The 24927-nt window shown below is 34.9% G+C and overlaps 1 protein-coding gene across 1 annotated transcript in view; it reads left to right on the forward strand.

Moving 5' to 3' along the window:
- FANCM (FA complementation group M) overlaps window positions 1–24927 on the forward strand; it is a 68359-nt gene that overhangs the window by 14400 nt on the left and 29032 nt on the right. The window contains exons 5-13 of the mRNA XM_077909181.1: window positions 631–762; window positions 2646–2778; window positions 3262–3387; window positions 4264–4350; window positions 6912–7096; window positions 18183–18389; window positions 19749–19959; window positions 22103–22260; window positions 23262–23417. Coding sequence (XP_077765307.1) covers window positions 631–762; window positions 2646–2778; window positions 3262–3387; window positions 4264–4350; window positions 6912–7096; window positions 18183–18389; window positions 19749–19959; window positions 22103–22260; window positions 23262–23417 — 1395 coding nt within the window. The remainder of the gene's footprint in view (window positions 1–630; window positions 763–2645; window positions 2779–3261; window positions 3388–4263; window positions 4351–6911; window positions 7097–18182; window positions 18390–19748; window positions 19960–22102; window positions 22261–23261; window positions 23418–24927) is intronic.

Genomic DNA, 24927 nt, shown 5'->3' on the forward strand with positions numbered 1-24927 from the left:
CCTCCATAGCATTACTGTGTTTTAGGTTTTTAAATACATTTATTATAATAGAAACACTCTTTGTTCACTCCTTATTCTTTGCTTCCCTTAATTCGATGTAAACTGTATGAAAGCAGCAACTTCATTTGTCTCAGCTACAAATTCCCAGCATTTGGAACAATGCTTGACATACACTACTAGATGCTTAATAAGTATTTCTTGAAAGAATCAATCGACAGATCAAACTGAATGTACTCAAGAGGTTTTGATTTAGTCAGTAAGACAAAGTCTTACTATATGCCAGACTTTGTTCTTCATACTGAAGATGCAGCAGTGAGAAATCAAAGGCCCTTTATTCACTGTGCTTAGATTATAGTGTGTTTAGTTTAGGGAGAGAGAGGAATTAAGAAATACACAGATAAACACATTTGTTCTTAAATTGTAGTTGGATCCACTCATTGCTTATGCTGACTCTCATATGGCTGTTATCTGGGGATAAATGTTAAGTACTTTTAAGTTTTGTTATTTTGCTATGTTTACTTAAAAATTTAAGACAAACTTTAATATATAACTTCTATTTTAATACGTGAGGAAATAATTGTATTTGAAAAAGGACTTTAAGCTTAAACTAAATTTCACTGAAATTTGCAGGTTTTGGAAGCATTTGCCAGTTCTTTGATTCAGAGGAATATTTTGATGAGAAGGGATATCCCCAATCTAACAAAATACCAGATAATTTTGGCAAGAGATCAATTTAGGAAAAACCCATCTCCAAATATTGTGGTAGGTATTTTTCAATTAATTTTGAAGAAAGATTAAGTTTTTATTTACAGCCAAGATAAAATGTAAATAATGACTGTTTTTTAGTATACATTAGCTCATCAAGAATTCAGATATGATTTATATAGTTTATAAAAGCATGAAAAAAATCTAGCAAAAATACACTTTAGTGCTTCAAATTAAGATAATTTTATCTTCTAATTTTCAATAAAGATTTGGTATTTTAGTTCATTTCTATGTTGCCATGAGGGGGGTAGAAGCTAACTTTTAGACCTAGAGCATTTATTCTTAACTCTTGATACAGAGCTTAGAGGAAGTATCATAGTAAGCTTCTTATTTCTAATCTTCCTAGGAAAAAATAGATAGAAATATACCCATCAGGCTAGGTACAGAGTCAGAAGAGATGCTCACAAGTACAAAAAGGCACTGAGTCATTCTTTGTTTTTTTTTTTTTTTTTTTTTTTTTTTAAAGATTTTATTTATTTATTCATGATAGTCACACAGAGAGAGACAGAGAGGCAGAGACACAGGCAGAGGGAGAAGCAGGCTTCATGCTGGGAGCCCGATGTGGGATTCGATCCCGGGTCTCCAGGATCGCGCCCCGGGCCAAAGGCAGGCGCCAAACCGCTGCGCCACCCAGGGATCCCTGAGTCATTCTTTGAACTGAGAGGGAATGCATATGCAAAAGAACAGAGGCAATTGAATGAAGTTAGGAAGGAGTCAGCAAACAAGCCAATATTGCTGAGGTCAAATATTAGGAAGTCAGATATGCTAGTTAATCTAGGTTGTGAGCACATAAGAATAGCTTTAAATGTTACACAAAGAAACACAGATTTTTTCTTGTAGTGTCTAGGGAACCACTAAGGGAAACTTTTCTGTAAAGTTACAGTATATTATACTAAATTTTAATAGAATGTGTTTTAATTTCTGCTAGGCATTAAAGGTTCATTGATACTTTAAGGAGTAAATCTAAACCTATTGAATTTGCTCTTACTGATGAGAGTTTACATTTTACAGAGAGGTGGTTTTACCCTTTCAGATAATTGGGGTGCCATATTAGGGCATTAATCACTACCCTGCAAACATTTAAAATGACTATTACTGATACTAAATGTTACCAAAGATTAAGGTAGAGAATAATAGTCTTTATCTTGAGTAAAGGAAAATAATTAAAGCATATTTTCAAGGTTTCTTTTAAAAATTACTATCATTCAGTTATATCTGCAGGATGCTCTCATAAAAGTAATATGTATTTCAGTTTTCTTTGAGAGTAATGGATGAAAGCACAAAGACCCTGAGCCAGATTTTCTGGGTTCAAATACTGGTTTTAAAGCTTCTTCGTGTATAAAATGAGCATAAGCATAGTACCTACCTCCTAGGTGTTGGGATTAAACAAGTTTGTATAATTAATGTGCTTAGAATTGTGTCTGGTGCTAGGACAGAGTCATGTTATTATAGCATATATAGTTGGTATTAAATGTTAGTGTTAAACTGTTTGATTAAATTTTGTTCTAGTGCCAGTAACATTTATGAGGATAGGCCATTAAGTGACTTATTTCCTATTGTATCCCAAATAGCTATTTCTGTGCTTGATATTCACTTTGAAAGAACAAATGAATATATATACTGCTAATAATTTACCTAGAAAGGGAAACAATATATGATAAATATTTCTCTCCTTCACTTATTCTCTTTAAAATGTAAGTTACATATTGAATTAAAGAAAAAAAAATACAGGGGTGGATTTTATATGGAAAATACACTGGCACCTTTCCAAACGATGTCTTATGACATTCAATAGGTAGATCTTCAGTAGAGTGGTAAGTTTCACACAGAACATGTATCTTTTTTCTCTGGTTAAATTTGATATGTGCTTGGTTTTCTAGGGAATACAACAAGGCATAATCGAGGGAGAGTTTGCTATTTGTATTAGTTTATATCATGGTTATGAATTATTGCAGCAAATGGGAATGAGATCATTATATTTCTTCCTTTGTGGAATTATGGATGGAACTAAAGGTAAATTAAATGAAATTACTTGAAGGAATAATGTTATTTTGATTAAACAAGTATTGAATAGTATAGTTACTTAAAATGCTTTATTTTAAAAAGTAATAAAATAGGGGTGCCTGGCTAGCTCTGTTAGTAGAGAGTGTGGCTCTTGACCTCACTCAGGGTCTTGAGTTTGAGGCCTCCTTTGGGCTTAAAGATTACTTAAAAAAACAAAAACAAACAACAACAACAACAACAAAAAGCAATTAAATAGGTAACAAATGATTATGCTTTTTTGTTTTTGATAAATTGGTGGTAAAAAGCAAGCCATTCATTAATATATATGTAAATGTGGAACTGGCAATAGTTGCTGGCTTTCAGTTTAAATTAGAAAAATTGCTAAAGTTTAATTTCTTTTTTTTTTTTTAATTTCTTTTAAATACATAATAAGTTTGATTTATTTTGCTATAATGTTTATTAATTTTGAAAATCTTTTCCTAATTTCTGAAGGAATGACTCGGGCAAAAAATGAACTTAGCCGAAATGAGGACTTCATGAAACTCTATAATCATCTAGCGTGTATGTTTGCACATACATGTGGTACTTCAGCAAATGGCTTTTCTACTATCCAAAAAGGTCTGGTTTTTCTTTTAAAATTTTTTATTATTCCTCTTAGCAGGTTGAGTTTGAAATTTTGCTCCATTGATCCTCATGTCTATCTGTAATCACTTATTTCCAAAGCAACAGATCTGTTAAATGTTTAAAGATTTTATTCTTTAAGTTAGTATAAATATATAATTCAGTTTATAAACCTTAAATACATCATAGATATTAGTAATTAGTTGTTACTGTTAGTGAAAATTCTCAGAACTACCAAAAATTTATTTATAGCTTACCTAAATGCATATTTTTCCCTTCTACTTTGCTGTTGATTCAGGAATTATAATAAATGATAATAAAAGTTAAAGTAAAAATTCAAGGGTGTCTGGGTAGCTCAATAAGTTGAACGTCTCACTCTTGATTTCCACTCAGGTCATGATCTTAGAGGTGTGGGATTGAGCCCCATATTGAGCTTCATACTCAGTGGGGAGATTCTCTCTCCCTCTCCTCCGCTCTCTGTCCTAAAATAAATAAGTAAATCTTTAAAGAAAAATTCAAGGTTTATTTTATAGTAGGGCTTCTGTGCTACACAGATGCTACTTATTATTTAAATAGAAAAAAGGTAAGTTAACAAATGTATTTTGAAGATTTGATTTATTTGAGAGAGAGACATTTTGTGAGCATAAGCTGGGAGAGAGCCAGAGGGAGAAACAGACTCCCCACAGAGCAGAGAGCCAGATCCGGGGCTCCATCCCAGGACCCTGAGAAGATTATGACCTGAACCAAAGGTAGATGTTTAACTGATGGAGCCACCCAGGCACCCCAACAAATCTATTTTGGAAAAGATAATTAAAATACATTAATGAATGAAAAATCTATAACAATTGTTTGGTGTTTTTGTTTTTGTTACAGGAGATAAAGATAAAAAATTTTTCTACAGTCATCCAAAGTTAAAAAAATTAGAAGAAGTTGTACTTGAACACTTCAAGTCATGGAATAGTAAGTCATATTTAGTAGCTTCAAGGCGAGAAAAAGTTACTGAAAGAGCTCAAACTCTGACTCATTAGTTTGTGCTCACACTTTATGGAGAAGATGGGCTTTTAATTACTCTGGATAATAAATCTAAAAAAGCTTTAAGAAATTTGGAGAGGGTGGGACAAGGGGGGAATGGTGGAAATGTTAAGAATAAGGTATATTCTATGAAAAAGAAAAATAAGGCAATAAAAGGCAAAGAGAGAGTAAAGCAATATATAATAGAATGGTGGGGAAAAGTAAAGCAGTTAAGGAGATAGTCATGGAGGAGTGCTGTTTTATATAGGGTGTCAGAGAAAGTCTGTTTCTAGGGTAATGTTTGAGCTGTTGCCTGATGAAGTGAGGGAGCAGGTCTTGTTGATTGTTGGGGGATGATCATAAAAGGCAGAGAGAATAGTCGATTCAAAGTCTCTGGGGCAATGGGGTGTTTGATATGATTAAGGATCAGTAAAGAAACCAGTGCTGCTGGAGTAGTGTAATGAGGGTAAGAGTGGTTTAGACAAAAATTGAAGAGGTAGCCAGGGACCAGATCATATATGGCTTCTAGGCCAAGTTAAGACTTTAGTTTTTAATTCTACAAATGCTTTGCCTTGTGAAACCAATAGAGGGACATTTAGAGCAATAGAGTGATGTGATCTGACTTATATTTTATAAAAAAAAGATCACTCTGGTAGCTTTCGCCAAGTGTAAACATTAGCCACTTAGGAGACTTATCATACTTAAGAAGATAACAGATGATGGTGGCTTGTACCAACATAATAATAGTGGAGGTGCTAAATGGTTATAGATTCTAGATATATTTTGAATTTGGAGTCAACAGTATTTGCTGTTAGATTGGACATAGGATATGAAGAAAAAAAGAAATCATATGAGTGTGTGTGTATGTTTTGAATAATTATATGAGCAAAGAAAAGATTAAGAACAGCTTACAGAAGAAAGAACAGGCATATTTAGATGCTTTTGAGGTATCTAGTAGGAGATGAATAAGCATTGAATAAATGAATCTGGATCTCAGAAGATTGGTCTGGGCTATTTTTATTTCAACATATATATGAATAAATTTTAGAATCACAGCATAAGGATAATATTTAAAAAAATGGTTATGATCACATTACCAGGAATACAGTTTAGAGACAAATTGTATTAGATGTATGTATTTAGAGACAGTTTAGAAGACCCAGAATGCAGACCCGGAAGAATACCAACATTTAAAGTTTAGAGGAGAGGTGCTTCTCCTCAGTTGATGCTCAGTTGATGAAGCATGTGACTCTTGATCCTGGGGTTGTGAGTTTCAGTCCCATGTTTGGGTGTCGGAGTTACTTAAAAATAAAATCTAAAAAAAAAGTTAGAGGAAAAAAAGCCACAAAGGAGGTTGAGAAAGAAACTGGGCAAGTGAATGACAGAAAAGCTGAAGGAAGAGACAATTTCAGTAAGAAGATGTGGGATATGTTAGATGCTGGTGAAAGGAATGGTAAAATGAACTAAAAAGTGACCACTGAATTTGGCAGTATGGAAGTTATTGAGACTTTGGTAGAGGAGCTTCAGTAGAATGAAGGTAGAAAGGCAGCCTATAGTTGGTGAAAGGTGATAGGCTTTGCATTGAAAGCAGTTGGTCAGATGTAGAGGCTTGATAATTCAAAAAGAGGTTTGTCTAGAATAATTTGCTTTGCAACAACTCTTCCTTTTTCCTTAAGTATTATGAATTAACTTTGCATGTATTAAGTCATTTAATTTGTAGGGTTGTTATGAAGACTAAATGAATTAATATATGAAATATTTAGTCCAGTCCCTGACAAATACATAAAAATTAATATAATAGAAATCATAGAAATAAAAGAAAATGAATAAAAAACCCATACAATTTTCAGTTTTTAACCAATTGCTATGTGTAAGTCTATATACTTTATATTCCATTCATTTTAGATATGAAGAAATTAAAGCTTAAATGGAGTAAGTATCATGGTTACACATCACCCAGAGGGTTCTGTGGCCTACCCTCAAAGATCATGCTCATATTGTGTATTCTGCACAGAGACCTTGGGATCAGCTTTGTGATTGACTATAGTCAGATACTGTAGTTATTTTTGGAGAATTTGAAAGTATCATAGATTTAGGAACAATCCCGTGGCCTGGATTAAGAGAGTGCTTTTAGTGGACAAAAAGGAAAAAAATATTTTTGAAATCAGTGGGAGTGCTACAGTTCTGTTATTCTGATTGTAGAAGGTAAAGGGAAATAATGGGCATTGTGCGTGAATTTGAAGGACTGGTTAAAAGTGATTCAGGTAATTTTTACTGGATTTGTTTAGGATTTTATTATGACAGCCATGAGAGGGTAAGAAGCCAAGAATATTAAAATTACTGAAGAAGGTAGGAAAAAAAAAACAGCAAAGATTTAAGATGTCTTAAATTACTTTTTTGCAAGAATTATCATTCATTAGTATATAGTTTCAGGTTTGTCTTGAAATAGTTCTTGGGTATACGCTTTAAAAAATAGTTAAGATTGAAGGTTTTTTTTTTTTGTTATATAGTTCAAAACACCTCTGAAAAGAAATGTGATGAGACCAGAGTTATGATCTTCTCTTCATTTCGGGATAGTGTTCAAGAAATTGCAGAAATGCTATTACAGCATCAGCCAGTTATTAGAGTGATGACTTTTGTTGGCCATGCCTCAGGGAAAAGCATGAAGGGATTCACCCAGAAGGAGCAACTGGAGGTAATTACTTTTGGAGATATTGAAAACTAAAATAAAACTGATTAGCTTTGTACTTTGCCTCTTATTTTAACTCATTGGTCAGTCAGCTACTTCTTAAAGATAATTTTATAGTAAACATGTGAATAAACATGCCTATTTTAAAATATCAAAAAAGTGTCTTTTGTGGTTTTGAGCCCTTTTTTTTAAAAGTAAGGTAATGTATAGTGGTTAAACAGAAAGACTGAAAACATACTACCTAGGTTGGAGTCTGGCCCTATCACTTACAAGTTTCTTTACTTTTTGTGCCTCAGTTTTTCTTATCTGTAAACATAGTTCATAGAGTTGTGAGCATTAAATGAAATCATACTGTAGAGCCTTCAGTAAATGTTTACTTTTGTTTTTCTTAAGGCACTTTAGTTATATATTCTAGTTATATATTCTAAAGAAATAATGAGCTTGTTTCTTTTCTCTGTTATTAAAAAATCTTAATTTAAAAATATGGTTGGGGGGGCTGCCTGGGTCAATGAGTCGGTTTAAGTGTCCTACTCTTGATTTTGACTCAGGTCATGGTGTTAGGGTGGTGAGATGGAGCCCCATGTTGGGCCCCATGCTAGGCCTGGAGTCTGCTTAAGATTCTCCCTTTCCCTCTACCACCATCCTCCCTACCCCACATGTTCTCTCTCTTGAAAAAAAAAGAAAAAGATCAGAGGAAACCATTTATCCATTTATGCTCTGAATAAGATGTCATAAGTTTGCTAAGTGCTGTATATATGTTTTTTTGGGGGAAATTTTAGACTTGATTTTTTTTTTTTTTTAACTGTATATAAGTTTTTCAGATTAGCTATAGGTCTACATTTGAGTAGTCATTGACAAATAGGTGTGTCTTTAATGTCTAATTAATTTTGACAGAAAGATTTTATTCATTTATTCATGAGAGACAGAGACAGAGACATAGACAGAGGGAGGAGCAGGCTCCCTGCAGGAAGTCTGATGTAGGACTTGATCCCAGGACTCTGAGATCATGCCCTGAGCCAAAGGCAGATGCTCAACCACTGAGCCACCCCAGCGTCCCTCTTTTTTTTGACTTTGTAAAGTAAGAGGAATCCTTTTCTTTAAATATCTTTTATACTAGTCCTCACTGCACCAAGAAGAGTTTGTTTAAGCTGACTCTCTCTGGTAAGGACCATCTAAGAGGTTTTCCTGAATCAGAAGAGAGTATCTTTACCTATTTCAAATCTGATTATATGTATTTTAAAAGATCAGATATCTAGCAGGTTATTATTACTACTCTTAACATTTATATATGAATGAAAAATGAAGTGGATTTTTGTCTAAGGTGTTAAGCATTTTGAAATACTAATAGTACCCAACCTAATCTCTAGCCAGTTTTGATAACACCTAAAATCATTATTCCTGAGTTTGTCAAGTGCCATAAGAAACTTTATTGATTTTTTTTTTTTTTTTTTTAATTTATGATAGTCACACACAGAGAGAGAGAGAGGCAGAGAGACATAGGCAGAGGGAGAAGCAGGCTCCATGCACCTGGAGCCTGATGTGGGATTCGATCCCGGGTCTCCAGGATCGCGTCCTGGACCAAAGGCAGACGCTAAACCGCTGGGCAACCCAGGGATCCCAACTTTATTGATTTTATATTGACTTTGTCCTTTCCTCACTTAATAATATTTTTATGTAGGCCAGAGTAACAACCCTTTTTATTATTCCTGCAATAATTGCTTTCCTAAGAGAGTTTTATGGTAAAATAAGCTTTTGTACGAATAGTTGTAATTAAATTTTTCATTTATTTAGAAACAGGCTATAAAGTTAGAGAGGAATTAGGGGGCTGGATCCTTTAGGACTTTATAAGTCATTTCCATTTAAAAATTTTTTTTAAATTTCAGTTAGTTAACATACAGTGTAATATTAGTTTCAGGTGTACAATATAGTGATTGAACACTTCCATGCAGCACCCAGTACCATTCCACAAATGCCCTCCTTAATCCCCATCACTTATTTTAGCCATCCCCCTACCTGCCAACCCTCTGGTAACCATCAATTCTCTCTAGTTAAGAGTCTGTTTCTTAACTAGAAACAGATTAGAACAGGTTCTAGAACAGGTTCGCCTTTCTCCTCTTTGCTCATTTTTGTTTCTTTTCTTTTTTTTTTATTTTATTTATTTCTTTCTTTATTTGTGTATTTAATTTGAGAGTGAGCAAGAGAACCAGCAGGAGGAGGGAGAAGGAGAAGCAGACTCCTCACTGAGCATGGAGCCCAATGCAGGGCTCAGTATCAGGACCTGAGATCATGGCATGAGCCAAAATCAAGAATCAGACACTTAACCAATAGAGCTACACAGGCACCCCTCATTTTTGTTTCTTACATTCCACATACGAATGAAATCATTATGGTATTTGTCTTTCTCTGACTGACTTATTTCACATAGCATAATACTCTCTAGGTCCATCCATGTCCTTGCAAATGGCAAGATTTCATTCTCTTTTATGGATGAGTAATATTTCATTTTATGTGTATACCACCTCCTCTTTATCCATTGGTCAGTCATAGACACTTGGGCTGTTTCCCTAATCTGGCTATTGTAGGTAATGTTCCTGTAAAACACAGGGATACATATATCCCTTGGAATTAGTGTTATTTTATTCTTGGGTAAATACCTACTAGTGCAATTTCTGGGTCAAAGGATAGTTCTGTCTTTAATTTTTTGAGGAAACTCCATACTATTTTTCACAGTGACTGTACCAGTTTGCATCTCCATTAACAGTGCACCGGTGTTCTTTTTCTCCATATCCTGGCCAACACCTGCTATCTGTTGTGTTATTTAGACATTCTGACGGGTGTGAGATGATATCTTATTGTTATTTTGATTTATATATATATATATATTTTTTTTTTTTTTTTTTTTTTAAGATTTTATGTATTCATGGGTGACACAGAGAGAGAGGCAGACCTAGGCAGAGGGAGAAGCAGGCTCCCGGCAGGGAGCCTGATGTGAAACTTGATCCCAGGACCTTGGCATCACGACCTGAGCCAAAGGCAGATGCTCAACCACTGAGCCACCCAGGTGTCATGTGATTTATATTTTTCTGATGGTCAGTGAGGTTGAGCATCTTTTCATGTGTTTGTTGGCCATCTGGATGTCTTCTTTGAACATGTCTATTTATGTCTTCCCATTTTTTAATTAGATTGTTCATTTTTGGGTAATAATATTTAGAGGTTCTTTATATATTTTGGATACTAATCCTTTGTCGAATATGCCATTTGAAAATATCTTCCCCCATTCTGTAGGTTGCCTTTAATTTTGTTGTTTCCTTCACTGTGCAGGTTTTTTATTTTGATGTCCCAATAGTTTATTTTTGCTTTTGTTTCCCGTGCTTCAGAAGAAGTTACTACAGCCAATATAAAAGAGGATACCGCCTATGTTATCCTCTTGATATTTCAAGTTTCAAGTCTCACATTTAGATCTTTCATCATTTTGAATCTATTTTGGTGTATGGTATAAAAGAAGTGGTCTAGTTTCATTGTTTTGCCTCTTACTGTCCAGTTTTCCCAACACCATTTGTTGAAAAAGACTGTCTTTTTCCCATTGAGTATTCTTTCCTGCTTTGTCGAAGATTAATTGACCATATAGCTGTAGGTATATTTCTGGGTTTTCTATTCTATTGATCTTTGTGTCTATTTTTGTGCCAGTACCATGCTGTTTTGATCACTACAGCTTTGTATTGTAACTTGAAGTCTGGAATTCTGATGTCTCTAGGTTTGCTTTTCTTTTTCAAGGTTGCTTTGGCTATTCAGGGTCTTTTGGGTTCCATATAAATTGTAGGGTTCTTTGTTGTAGCTCTGTGGAAAATGATGGTGGGATTTTGATAGGGATTGCATTAAATGTGTAGATTGCTTTGGGTAGTATAGACATTTTAACAATCTTTGTTCTTCTAATCCATGAGCATGGAATGCTTTTCTATTTCTTTGTGTCAGCTTCAGTTTCTTTCATTAGTGTTTTATAGTTTTCAGAGTACAGGTCTTTTTTTCACCTCTTTGGTTAGATTTATTTTTAGGTATCTTATGGTTTTTGCTGCAGTTGTAAATGGGACGGATTCCATAATTTCTCTTTTTGCTGCTTCATTATTGGTGTATATAAATGGAACAGATTTCTGTACATTGATTTTATATCTTAAACTTTACTGAATTTATCAGTTCTAGCAGTTTTTTTTTTTGGTGTAGTCATTGGCATTTCTGTATAGAGTATCATGTTCTCTGCAAGTAAAGCTTGACTTCTTCCTTGCCAATTTGTATGTCTTTTATTTTTGTTGTTGTTGTCTGATTGCTGAGGCTAGGACTTCCAACAGTATGTTAAATAACATCCGTGTCTTATTTCTGACCATAGAAGAAAAGTTCTCATTTTTTTCCCATTGAAGATAATATTAACTGTGGGTTTTTCATACATGAATTTATTATGTTAAGGTATGTTCCCTCTAAGCCTATGTTGTTGAGAGTTTTTGTCATAAATGGGTGTTGTACTTTGTCTACTTGGTCAAATGCCTTTTTATAAATTTTTTATTTAAATTCAATTAATGTATAATATATTATTGATTTCAGAGGCAGAGGTCAGTGATTCATCAGTCTTATATAATACCCAGTGCTCATTACATCACATCCCCACCTTAATGTTCATCACCCAGTTACCCTGTCCCCCCAACCCTATCCCCTCCAGAGACCATCAGTTCGTTTCTATGATTAAGAAGCTCTTAGGGTTTGTCTCCCTCTCTGATTTCGTCTTATTTTTTCCTCCCTTCCTCTATGATCCTCTATTTTGTTTCTTGAATTCCACATATGAATGAGTCCTTTGATAATTATCTTTCTCTATTGACTTATTTCGCTTAGCATAATGCCTTCTAATTCCATCTAAGTCGTTGCATATGGCAAGATTTTATTTCTTGTTGACTGAGTAGTATTCCATAATAGAACCCCCCATCTTTAGCCATTCTTCTTTCAGTGGATATCTGGGCTCTTTCCATAGTTGGCTATTGTGGACATTGCTGCTATAAACATTGGAATGCAGGTGCCTTTTTGGATTACTACATTTGTATCTTTGGGGTAAATACTTGTAGTGCAGTTGCTGGGTCATAGGGTAGCTGCATTTTCAACTTTTTGAGAAACTTCCATACTTTTTTCCAGAGTGGTGCATCAGCTTCATTCCCACCAGCAGTATACAAGGGTTCTTCTTTCTCCACATCCTTTCTAACATCTGTCATTTCCTGACTTGTTCAGTTTAGCCATTCTGACTGGCGTGAGATGGTATCTCATTGTGATTTTTATTTGTATTTCCCTAATCCCAAGTCATGTGGAACAATTTTTCATGTGTCTGTTGGCTATTTATGTCTTTGGAGAAACGTCTGTTCATGTCTTCTGCCCATTTCTTGATTGGATTATTTGTTCTTTGGGTGTTGAGTTTGATAAGTTCTTTGTAGATTTTGGATTCTAGCCCTTTATCTGATATGTCATTTGCAAATATCTTCCTCCATTTTGTTGGTTGTCCTTTGGTTTTGTCAACTGTTTCCTTTGCTGTACAAAAGCTTTTTATCATAGTGAAGTCCCAGTAGTTTTTTTTTTTTTTTGCCTTTGTTTCCCTTGCCTTTGGAGATGTGTCTAGTAAGAAGTTGATGCAGACGAAGTTAAAGAGGTCACTGCCTGTGTTCTCTAAGATTTTTTTATTTTTTTATTTTTTTATTTATTCATGAGAGACACACAGAGAGAGGCACAGACATAAGCAGAGGGAGAAGCAGGCTACCGGGAGCCTGATGTGGAACTTGATCCCAGGGAACATCACCTGAGCCAAGGCAGACAGTCAACTACTGAGCCACCCAAATGCCCCTCCTCTAGGATTTTGATGGATTCCTGTTTCACATTTAGGTCTTTCATCCATTTTGAGTCTTTTTTAATATATAATGTGAGGAAATGGTCGTGTCATTCTTCTGCATGTGGCTGTCCAGTTTTCCCCAACACCATTTGTTGAAGAGACTACCTTTTTTCCAGTGGATATTCTTTACTGCTTTGTTGAAGATTAGTTGACCATAGAGTGGAGGGTCCATTTCTAGGTTTTCTATTCTGTTCCGTTGATCCATGTGTCTGTGTTTGTGCTAGTACCAATACTATCTTGATGATTACAGCTTTATTTTAGAGTTTGAAGTCAGGAATTGTGATGCCACCAGTTTTGGTTTTCTTTTTCAACATTCCTTTGGCTATTTGGGGTCTTTTCTGGTTCCATTCAAACTTTTGAGCTATTTGTTCCAACTCCGAAATAAGTTGATGGTATTTTGATAGGGACTGCCTTGAACATTTAGATTGCCCTCGGCAGCATAGACATTTTAACAGTATTTATTCTTCCAATCCATGAGCATGGGATGCTTTTCCATTTCTTTGTGCCTTCCTCAGTTTCTTTCTTGAGTGTTCTTTAGTTTTCTGAGTATAGATCTTTTGCCTCTGGTTAGGTTTTGACCTAGGTAACTTATAGTTTTGGGAGCAGTTGTAAATGGGATTTACTCCTTAATTTCTCTTTCTTCTGTCTCATTGTTAGTGTATAAAAACTCAACTGGTTTCTGTGCATTGATTTTATATCTTGCCACCTTGCTGAATTCCTGTATGAGTTGAATTCCTGTATGAGGTCTAGCAGTTTTGGGGTGTAGTTTTTGAGTTTTCCATATAGAATATCACGTCATTGGCAAAGAGTGAGAATTTGACTTCTTTGCTGATTCAGATGACTTTTATTTCTTTTTGTTGTCTAATTGCTAAGGCTAGGACTTCTAATACTATGTTGAATAGCAGTGGTAATAGTGGACATTCCTGCTGTGTTCCTGACCTTAGGGGAAAAGCTCTCAGTTCAAATGTTTTTTATACAATTGTTGAAAGGATTATATGCTTCTTATCCTTTCTTTCAGTAATGTAGTGTATTGTATTGATTGATTTGTGAATATTGAAACACTCTGGCAACCCAGGAATAAATCCCACTTGATCATGGTGAATGATTTTTTTAAAGTTTTTTTTAATTTTTTTTAAGATTTTATTTATTTATTCATGAGAGACACAGAGGGAGAGGCAGAGATATAGGCAGAGGGAGAAGCAGGCTCCATGCAGGGAGGACTTGATCCTAGGACCCCGGGATCACGACCTGAGCCAAAGACAGACACTCAACCACTGAGCCACCCAGATGCCCTAAAAGTATTTTTGGATTTTGTTTGCTAATTTTTTGTTGAGAATTTTTGCATCCATGTTTATCACGGATATTGGTCTGCAGGACTCCTTTTTAGTGGAGTCTTTATCTGGTTTTAGTATCAAGGTAATGCTGGCCTCTTAGAATGAATTTAGAAATTTTCCTTCCTTTTCTATTTTTGGAATAGTTTGAGAAGAATAGGTATTCACTTTTCTTTAAATAGGTATTCACCTCTTTAGGTATTCACAGGTAGAATTTGCCTGTGAAGGCTTCTGGCTCTTGACTTTTATATCTTGGGAGATTGTCGATTACTGATTCAGTGTCTTTGGTGGTTATTGGTTGGTCTGCTCAAGTTTTCTGTTTCTTCCTGTTTCAGTTTTGGTAGTTTATATGTTTCTGGGAATTTATCCATTTCTTGCAAGTTGTCCAATTTGTTGGCATTAGTTTTGCATAATACTCTCTTATAATTGCTTGTATTTCTGTGGTGTTGGTTGTTATTCTCTTTTATTCATGACTTTTTTGGGGGGCCTTTTCTCTTTTTTTTTTTTTAAAGATTTATTTATTTATTCATTCAGAGAGAGCAAAGAGAGAGGCAGAGACACAGGCAGAGGGAGAAGCAGGCTCCATGCACCAGGAGCCCGACGTGGGATTCGATCCCGGGTCTCCAGGATCATGCCCTGGGCCAAAGGCAGGCGCTAAACCGCTGCGCCACCCAGGGATCCCGCCTTTTCTCTTTTTGTTAAGTCTGGCTAGAAGTTTCTCACATTTATTGATTTTTTTCGAGGAAACAGCTCCTAGTTTCATTGATCTAATTTTTTTTTTTTTTTTAGTTTCTATACATTTATTTCTGCTCTAATCTTTATTCTTTCTTTCCTTCTACAGGCTTTAGCCTTCTTATGTTGCTCTTTTACTAGCTCCTTTAGTTGTAAGGCTAGATTGTTTACTTATTTTTATGTTTTATTTTTTTTAAGATTTTATTTATTCATTCATGAGAGACACAGAGAGAGAGAGAGAGAGAAAGAGAGAGGCAGAGACATAGGCAGAGGGAGAAGCAGGCTCCATGCAGGGAGCCTGATGTGGTACTCGATCCGATCCGGGAACTCCAGGATCATGCCCTGAGTCGAAGACAGATGAGCCACCCAGGTGTCCCAGGTTAGATTGTTTATATAAGATTTTTTTTGCTTTTTGAGGTAGGCCTCTATTGGTATGTACTTCTCTCTTATGATTGCTTTTGTTGCATCCTAAAGATTTTAGACTGTTCATTGTGTTTTCATTTTCTTTTGTTTTTCTGTTTTTTTTTTCTTTGATTTCTTGGTTGATCCACTAGTAGCATGTTGTCTAATAGCATGTCTAGTAGCATGTTGTTTAATCTCCATGTATTTGTGCTCTTTCCAGATTTTTTTCTTCTGATTGACTTCTAGTTTCATAAAGCATTGTGGTCAGAAAAGGTGTGTGGTATGCTTTCATTATTTTTGTGTTTGTTGATATCTTTCTCTTTTCTTTTGTTATAAGATTTTATCTGTTTATTTGAGAGAGAAAGAGGGCAAGAGAGAGCATGAGTGGTGAATGGTGTGGGGGGAAAGGGAGAAGCAAACTGCCAGCTGACTAGGGAGCCAGACTCCTGGCTTCATCTCAGGACTCTGGGATCATGACCTGAGCCAAAGACAGATGCTTAACTAAGTCACCTGGGTGCACCTGTTGAGGCCTCTTTTTGATCTAATATGTGATCTCTTCTGGAGAATGTTCCATGTGCACTTGAAAAGAGTGTGTATTCTGTTTTAGAATGGGATGTTTTGAATATATTTGTTAATTCCATCTGATCTCATGTGTCATTCAAAGCCACTTCCTTATTTATTTTTCTGTTTAGATGATCTGTCCAGTGATGTAAATGAGCTGTTTCCATTTTAATAACTTTAGCTTGTATTATAAGTGGGATGGGAAAAGAAGCCCTTGGAGAGTTTGAAACAGAGGAGGGGCATGACCTGGTTCATATTTTAAAAGAATCGCACAGTTGCTATCTTAATAAAGTTTAGGCGACTAAGGGTGGAAACAGGAAGACCAATTGGAAGTCTTATAATACCAATCTAAAGAAGATGGTGGCTTAGACTAGAGTGGTAGCAGGGAAAATTGTGAGAAATGGTTGGATTCTGGATATATTTTGAAGGTGAAGCTGAAGGAATTTATTGATAGATTATAGTGGGGTATGAGACTGAGGAATGTGAAGGATGACTCCAGGAATTTGGCCTACAAAAACTGAAAAGAGCTGCTATTAATGAAGATAGATTGAAAGAAAAGCAGGGTTTGGAGAGAAATATCAGGAGCTTGGTTCTGGATGAGTTAACTTTGGCATGCCTATGAAATTAGTGTTTTCCTGACTATGAAAATTGATAGAGGACTAGTTTACTTCCTCTTATGTCACACAGATACTTTTGAACAATACAACAATAATGAATTATTTAAAAAAGTAAAATTAATGAAAACAATGTTCACGGCCAAGTTTTTTTTTTTTTTTCGTTTTTGTTTTTGTTTTTTTTTTACGGCCAAGTTTTTTATTACTAAAGCCAGCAAATATAATATTACTCTACCAAGTTTCTAAATATCTACTCTTAATTTTTGTACTTATGCTGTTGTTGGCTAATAAACAGTTTGAACCACACCAGTTATAAATAATTCGTGAATTACACTTTGAATAGCATTGTTTTAAACATCAAGTAGAGATGTTAAACAGTGGAATATATAAATCTTGAAGTTTGTTAACATGTATACCTTATGTTATACATGGAAGTTATGCAGGGAAAAAGGAGTAACTTCCTATGGTGGCTTAGAATTCAGAATTAAATACCATAGTAGTAGAGAAAAAAGAGGAGGAACGTAGGCTTCTTAGTTCTTAGGAGAGAGAGTAATTGATATTTGGGAAAGATGAATGAGTTCTTAGAAGAATAGATGGGAAGTGTGACAATTTGTGACCAAGTTTGTCTGGTTGTAGGGATGACTTTTAGGGTCCTGTGATGAGTCCGTTTTTTCTGGTTGATGAAAATCCGAGGAAAGGGATTTATGACAATTGAATTCCTCCTGTTTTTGGACAGATAATGGGAGAGGAAGTCTTTCTCTGCTTTTGCTGTTTTTCACTTGTATACATAGTTCAAAATAACCAATATATCAAAGTAGCATATTTTGGGGCAGTGTGTCCTAATCTCCCACAGTCATATTTTGGGGTGGCATATTCTGCTATCCTTTTTTGGAATGGCAGTATAAAAGGTTAGATAAAAATTTTAGGAGTAATAAAATTTTTACTTCAGATAGACCTAACAATAAATTTAGGTCTAGGATATGATAAGCAGTAATTGCTCTGGTCCGTTTACCTGCCCATAGCCCTTTAGTGACACTAAATAATATTTGGGGTTTCTCATTTATGTGTAAATTTAGGAAACCTTTTTGGCATCACAGTGATTATGAAAGCAAAGACATTAGGACTGTCCTTTGCATTTTACTATGGTCTGTTTTGGTTTATATCGCCATTTTGTCACTTCTTTTCCTATTCCATAGCATCCTAGATTCTTTTTTTTTTTTTTTAAGATTTTATTTATTTATTCATGACACACACACACAGAGAGAGAGAGAGAGAGAGAGAGAGAGAGGCAGAGACACAGGCAGAGAGAGAAGCAGGCTCCATGCAGGGAGCCTGATGTGGGACTTGATCCTGGGTCTCCAGGATCAGGCCCTGGGCTGAAGGCAGTGCTAAGCTACTAAGCCACCCGGGCTGCCCAGCATCCTAGATTCTGATTTGTAATCTGATTTCACCATTTTGGGGTGAGTGGGAAAAATGTGCTTTGATCTACAAGTCTCTAACATTTGTATCTGTTTATTTTTATATCATTTTTATTTTAGGTTGTGAAACAGTTTCGTAGTGGTGGTTATAATACATTGGTTTCTACTTGTGTTGGTGAAGAAGGTTTGGATATAGGAGAAGTTGATCTTATAATATGTTTTGATGCCCAGAAGAGCCCAATTCGTCTTGTACAACGAATGGGCAGAACTGGCCGCAAACGTAAAGGCAGAATTGTTGTTATCCTTGCTGAAGGACGAGAAGAACGTGTAAGTAGACTTATAGAAACAGAATTTGATAATTAAAATTTGGGAAATATAGCTTAAGATAAATAGCAATCTCTTAACATTCAAAGTCCAAACAGTCAGGCACCTGGGTGGCTCAGTGGTTGAGAGTACGCCTTTGGCTCAGGTTGTGATCCCAGGGCCCTGCGATCAAATCCCACATCAGGCTCCTCATGAGGAGTCTGCTTCTCCCTCTGCCTATGTCTGCCTGTCTCGGTTTCTCGTGAATAAATAAATAAAATCTAAAAAAAAAAAAAAAGTCCTAACAATCTGTAGATTTTGGTTGATGTTTTGTCCCCACTTTGTAATAGATTCAGAGTATTCTTTTCTTGTAATTAGGAGAATTTTTAACTGGGTTCAGTTTTGTCATTTTTATCCATATAAAATACTGTACTTCAGTATTAATTTAGAGACACCTAACTACCAAAATCAATACGCATTAGTTTGTTTTACTATTTCCCTGTGCTTCTAAGACCTGTGTTTTGTTTTTAGTTTAGTTTTTTCTTTTATTTATTAATACAGTGAACTGAGAATGGTTTTTACACTTTAAAGAATTGCTTAAACCAATCAATCAACCAACCAACCAACCAACCAACCAACCAACCAAGAATAATATGTGCCAGCGGGGTGCTGGGTGGCTCAGTTGGTTAAGCATTTACCTTTCAAGATTCTATTTATTTATTTGACAGAAAGAGAGAGCACAAGCAGAGGGAGCAGGAGAGGGAGAGGCAGGTTTTCTTCTAAGCAGGAATCTGATGTGGGGGCTCGATCCCAGGACTCTGGGATCATGACCTGACCCGAAGGCAGACACTTAACTGCCTGAGCCACCCAGGCACCCCAGGATGTTAGTTTTCTTATCTGTAAGATAGTCATAATGACCCACATTTAATGAGTACCTACTCTGCTGGGCAGTAGTTCTAAGTGCGTCAGATGCATTATTTCATTTAATTCTGTATGGGGGATAATGCCTTTCTTATATACAGTAAAGAAAATTGAAGTATAGAGAGATGAAGTAACAAGCTGGAATATAGCAATAGTATTTTTTTAAAGCAATTTACGCTTATATATAAATATTTACCTTATTCAAAAATAGAAAGATTCCAAATAAAAGATTTCCTTTGTGCAATATAGTTATGAAGGTAGGCTTTTATAATACTAGATTTTGAACTGATTTTCAAATGTTAATTGAAAAGGCCTCAAGTTCAAGGTAATGGGTATTCTCAGTATTTAAGTGGATCATAGTATAATTTACTGTTTATAGTAAATCCAAATAAATATAATAACTTCTTATTATGGCTAAGTGATTATTGTAGAAATAATGTAATTTGACATTTGTCTTTGCAGACTTATAATCAAAGTCAGTCCAACAAAAGAAGTATTTATAAAGCAATTTCAGGTAACAGGCAAGTTCTTCATTTTTACCAAGGAAGTCCACGAATGGTTCCTGATGGAATCAACCCAGAATTACACAAAATGTTTATCACTTGTGCTGCCTATGAACCAGAGAAGCCTTGGAACTTGCAGCGGAAGTCCTCTAACTTTTCCTATAAGAATGGTAAATAAAAAACCTTTGCTTTTAAGCTACGTATTTTTTTCCTGTTGTTAGTTAGTAGGCCATATGTTGATATACTTCCTTTTTGAGAAACTTAAGGTACATTCTAGGATGTTATAGGTCTTGGAAAAGATAAGAGATTATTCCTGTGGCAAAGGGAAGGAGACAATGACAGAACAGAGTGAGAAAATCAGTGTTGAGAAAATGAAAAATGTCCTACCAACCCAGAAAATCCTCTTTACCAAGTGTTGCAAAGAAAGAAAACAGTTTTTCTTTCAAATAAGCACTGATGCAGTGAACAGTGAACATAGACAGTTCACTAAGATAATACTAAGACACAAATTCAACCCTATACATCCCTCCAGGCAGTTATGATCCTTTACATACATATTCTCAAGATTAATATAATCTGTCCTACAATGAGAGGATAGCACCTTTTTGCTGTATATTTTTTCATAGTTCATCCCCAAATCACCTTGTAATTGAGGTAGCCATTTGTGTTAGCTTAGTTGTCTTTATTCAAAGAAATCCTATGGTAGTTCTTTTTTTAATTTTTTGAGGAACCTGCATGCTGTTTTCTATTAATGGCTGTACCACTCTACTACTACACCAACAGTGTATAGGGATTTAAATTTCTCTGTGTCCTCACCAACACTCATTTTGTTTTAACTTTTTTGATAGGAGGCATCCTAACAGGTACGTCATAATGTTTCATTGTGGTTTTGGTCTGCATTTAGCATTCTTGTTAAATGCATATCCAGCCTCAACTTGAGTATCTGTTAATGGAAGTTGTATTTCATTATAAAGGTTTATTCCCTATGTAGAAGCCCTCTTTAGAAGAAGGTTCCTTCTTATGTTAAAAATGCTTTCTAAAAAAAAAAAAAAAAATCTTTCTACCTTTTCCTCATTGATTTAGTTTTATCTTTTAGATACAAAGAATGGTTTTGATCCTTTGATTACCTATGTAGCAGTTCTTTATATATTTGAACACAATACTCTCAAGTTTTACTATTAGTCTCACTGGTTTTCATACCAGGAAGTTTCAAGGTCCTTTCCCGCCTAGTCACTTGCTTTGGATTCACTTAAATTTGTTAATGTTCTTTCCCTTAACTCAGAGCTAAGACAGAAGTTTCCTGATTCAGTAGTCTCTGATTTTTTTTTTTCTTGCCTTCATCTGTATGGGACCAGAGTTCCTACTTTACACTGTTTATCCTTTTTCAGTTTGATGATTATTTTCCTGAATTGAGATTATGGAAGTCAGAAAGGGTTTAACTTAGTATACTTTTTATAAAAAAAAGTATATTATTGTTTTGTTTTGTTTAGATTCTTGTTAGTTTTTTTTAATATGCTCAACATTTCATTCTATCTATCTATCTATCTATCTATCTATCTATCTATCTATTTATTTATTTTTGGTAAACCTAGAAAGAGAGAGAGAGGGAGAGACACAGGAGGAGAGAGAAGCAGGCTCCATGCCGGGAGCCAGACGTGGGACTTGATCCCGGGACTCCAGGATCGTGCTCTGGGCCAAAGGCAGGCGTTGAACCACTGAGCCACTCAGGGATCCCCGATTCTTGTTAGTTTTTATTTTTTTTTATTTTTTTATTTTTTTTTTTTTTCTTGTTAGTTTTTAAAGTAGTAGGGCTTTTCTCTCTATCTCTATCTGCCTTCTCTCCCCAGCCATTTAAGATTTAAGTTAAAACCCCTTTTTAGTCTTGACATCTTCCCCACCCCATCCAAGTTTCAGATAGTCTTTCAGATAAAAATGATGGTATCATCCAGTTTTCATAGTAAGTTTTTTGACTTTTGTGCCAAGTCTTAGACACAGCATGGAGAGAGTCCAAAAGAAACCAGGATTGAGAGCCTAGCTACCTGGCTCTGTTATATTAATGAAGTCAATATGGAAGGTGATCACCTGAACAGGAGGCTATACTATTACTTTCAAAGATGTGAGAAAAATTTAGAAGATATATAGAAGCAGGAAGTGAATGATTATGTGAAGAATACTAGTTTTAAGGAATAGAATCAGTGGTTTAGCAAAGATGAATAGATATAAACAGATGGGAGAGTTTAAGTTGGTGTTGTATGTATTGTGTTTGCTTAGTAGATTTTTTTAAACTTCTTTTCAATTACTTTCAACTTCTAGGAATGAAGCAAAGTAATTCAAAGAAAGATTGGTTCTTATCAGCAGAAGAATTTAAATTATGGAACAGACGTTATAGGTTAAGAGACACTGATGAAATTAAGGAAATAACATTGCCTCAAGTTCAGTTTTTATCTTTAGAAAATGAAGAAAACACACCAGTAAGTTGAACATGTTTTCAGATAACTCCTTATAGGGTTTATGCAATAGCTTTGGGAATAGAGAGAATGTTCATGATCAGAATGTCAGTTTGCTTAAAAAATTAAGAATGTAAACAGTTTAAAAAGAATAGTAAAGTCTAAGTTTGTAGAACTTTTAATTTTCTTCTTATATTCTTTATTGTGTATATATTTTTACTTGACTGTAATGCATAATGTTTGCTTTTTTTCTATTACTTTCTACTGTATGAGCATTTCCATATAGGCATAATTTACATGATTATTATGTTACTCTGCAGTATACCATGGTTTGTTTGACTATTTTCCTGTTATGTTTTGGAATTCTTTTCAGTGTTACTAATGTAAAATTATACTGTCATGAGCGTCTTTGTACAAACTTTTTCTTTGAAACTGTATAGAACTTTATATTGGGTGTTGTTATTTGACTTATGAACAAATTATTGGTGAACTTAATAAAAGGCAAGAGAATTGTCAAAGGCTATATGCATGCCTAGAGAGCTGGGGAAACAACCTCAGGAAAGATTCCTCTTAGAAGATTTATAGGGCTTGAAATATGGCTATTTAGATTTTATATATATTTTTTATTACCAGGGAAAGTAAGGAATGGCAGCATGAAAAAATTGGAATCTTTATCACTGAGAGGTTATGAATGTGTCCTTATTAGAATATAGGATATAAATCTAGCAAAATAGTACTTTTGAAACCACACATTTTCTTAAATATTTGCTCTTAACATGGAACTATATAAATTGGAATATAACCAAATACAATTCAAATGATAGTTACTTTCAAAATATATTTCAAAGGTCATTTTTATACTTTATAAAATTATTTTCTTTATTTTCCTGAGATTTTAGTTGAAAATACCCAAATTCAGATTATTTATGTTAGGCTTATTATCTGTGTATTGTTTTTTTAATCAGTTTATGGAATCTGAGTATGTATATTTATCATTTCTATTATTTTTAAAATCATTAATCAAGAATGAAGAACCAACCATTGGAATTCATCAACTCTCTCTTTCTGAATGGAGAGTGTGGCAGGATCATCCTTTTCCTACGTATCAAGTTGACCATTCAGATCGATGCCACCATTTTATAAGTATTATGCAAATGATAGAAGGAATGAGACATGAAGAGGTAGAGTTTTATTGTAACTTTCTTTTGCTGGTATGATGGTGAAACTAGAAAATTTGGTATTCTTAATTTTTTAATGACTTATTCATTTATTTGAGAGAGAGAGTGTGTGCTTCACTGGGGAGAGGGGCAAAGGGAAAATAGAGAGAGAGAGAGAGAGAGAGAGAATCTCAAGCAGACCCCCCAGGAGTGCAGAGCCTGGTGTTGGCTCAATCCCACAACTCTGAGATCACAACCTGAGTCAAATCAAGAGCTGATCACTTAACTGAGCCATCCGGATGCCCCTATTCTTCTTAATTTGAAGTCATTATTATAAGAAACAAGTATTTAATAGAAATAATTATAGTTAGAATATTTTATTTTTTTAAAAACGTTCCTTGTGATCTCAATAGGGAACAAGTTTTCTGCCTTAGGTGACAAAGTAGACTTAATTAGAAGAATATCAACTGTCGACATAGATAAACCAAAATAAATTTTAATATACTTTTTACAAACTATTAGTAAAGCTAATTTAGGATTCTCATTAGATTGCTATTTATTGAAATATTTTCCATCACATAGGTCATTTGGTATGTCTCTTGTATCCTGATGATAGTTTAGAAAATTATTGATTCTTTGAGCAGTTTCTTGATTATTCTTCCCTGAGAGAATCAGAATGATGAACCTTCTGTGAGTATGAAATCTAAAATGTGTGGTTAGAATCCCAGGTCTCCCTCTTACTAATCATGTATCTGTAAGTTACTAAACCTCTTTGGGCCTCAGTTTCATCTGTAAAATAGGAACAATGATAATACTTTCTTCATAGGATTTTTGCAAGAATTAAGTGTCTTAATATGTGTAGAGCATTTAGATTAGTAACTGGCACACTCAGTAGATTGTAGCTACCATTTTTATTATTACCTATTTTTCATAAATATATATAAATAGTTGTAGATCCCAGAAAAACCTATGGAAATTAATACTTATTGTATTCATTACTACTTAAGTCTCTGAATAGTAGAGGAATACTGACTAAAGTAGCCTCTCAGGGAGAAGAGAGGAAGATATGTCAGACTTCGGGAGGACTTTAGATTTATTTATCTATCTATTTGTCTATCTATCTATCTATCTATCTTTTATTTATTTATTTATTTATTTATTTATTTATTTATTTATTTATATCTTATTTATCAATGAGAGGCACAGAGAGAGAGACAGACAGAGAGAGAGAGCGGCAGAGACACAGGCAGAGGGAGAAGCAGGCTCCATGCAGGGAACCCGATGTGGTACTTGATCCCGGGGCTCCAGGATCACACCCTGGGCCAAAGGCAGGCACTAAGCCACTGAGCCACCCAGGGATTCCCTGGGACTTTAGATTTAGAGATAAGAAAAATTTAGAAATTTACTGTAAGAGTTTCAAGGGCATCTGGGTGGTGCCATTGGTTAAGCATCTGACTCTTAGTTTTAGCTCAGGTCGTGATTTCAGGGTCATGAGATCAACTCTGCTTCAGGCTCTGAATGTGGCATGGGGTCT

This window comes from Canis aureus, chromosome 9, assembly GCF_053574225.1.
Source record: "Canis aureus isolate CA01 chromosome 9, VMU_Caureus_v.1.0, whole genome shotgun sequence".
Classification (NCBI taxonomy): domain Eukaryota; kingdom Metazoa; phylum Chordata; class Mammalia; order Carnivora; family Canidae; genus Canis; species Canis aureus.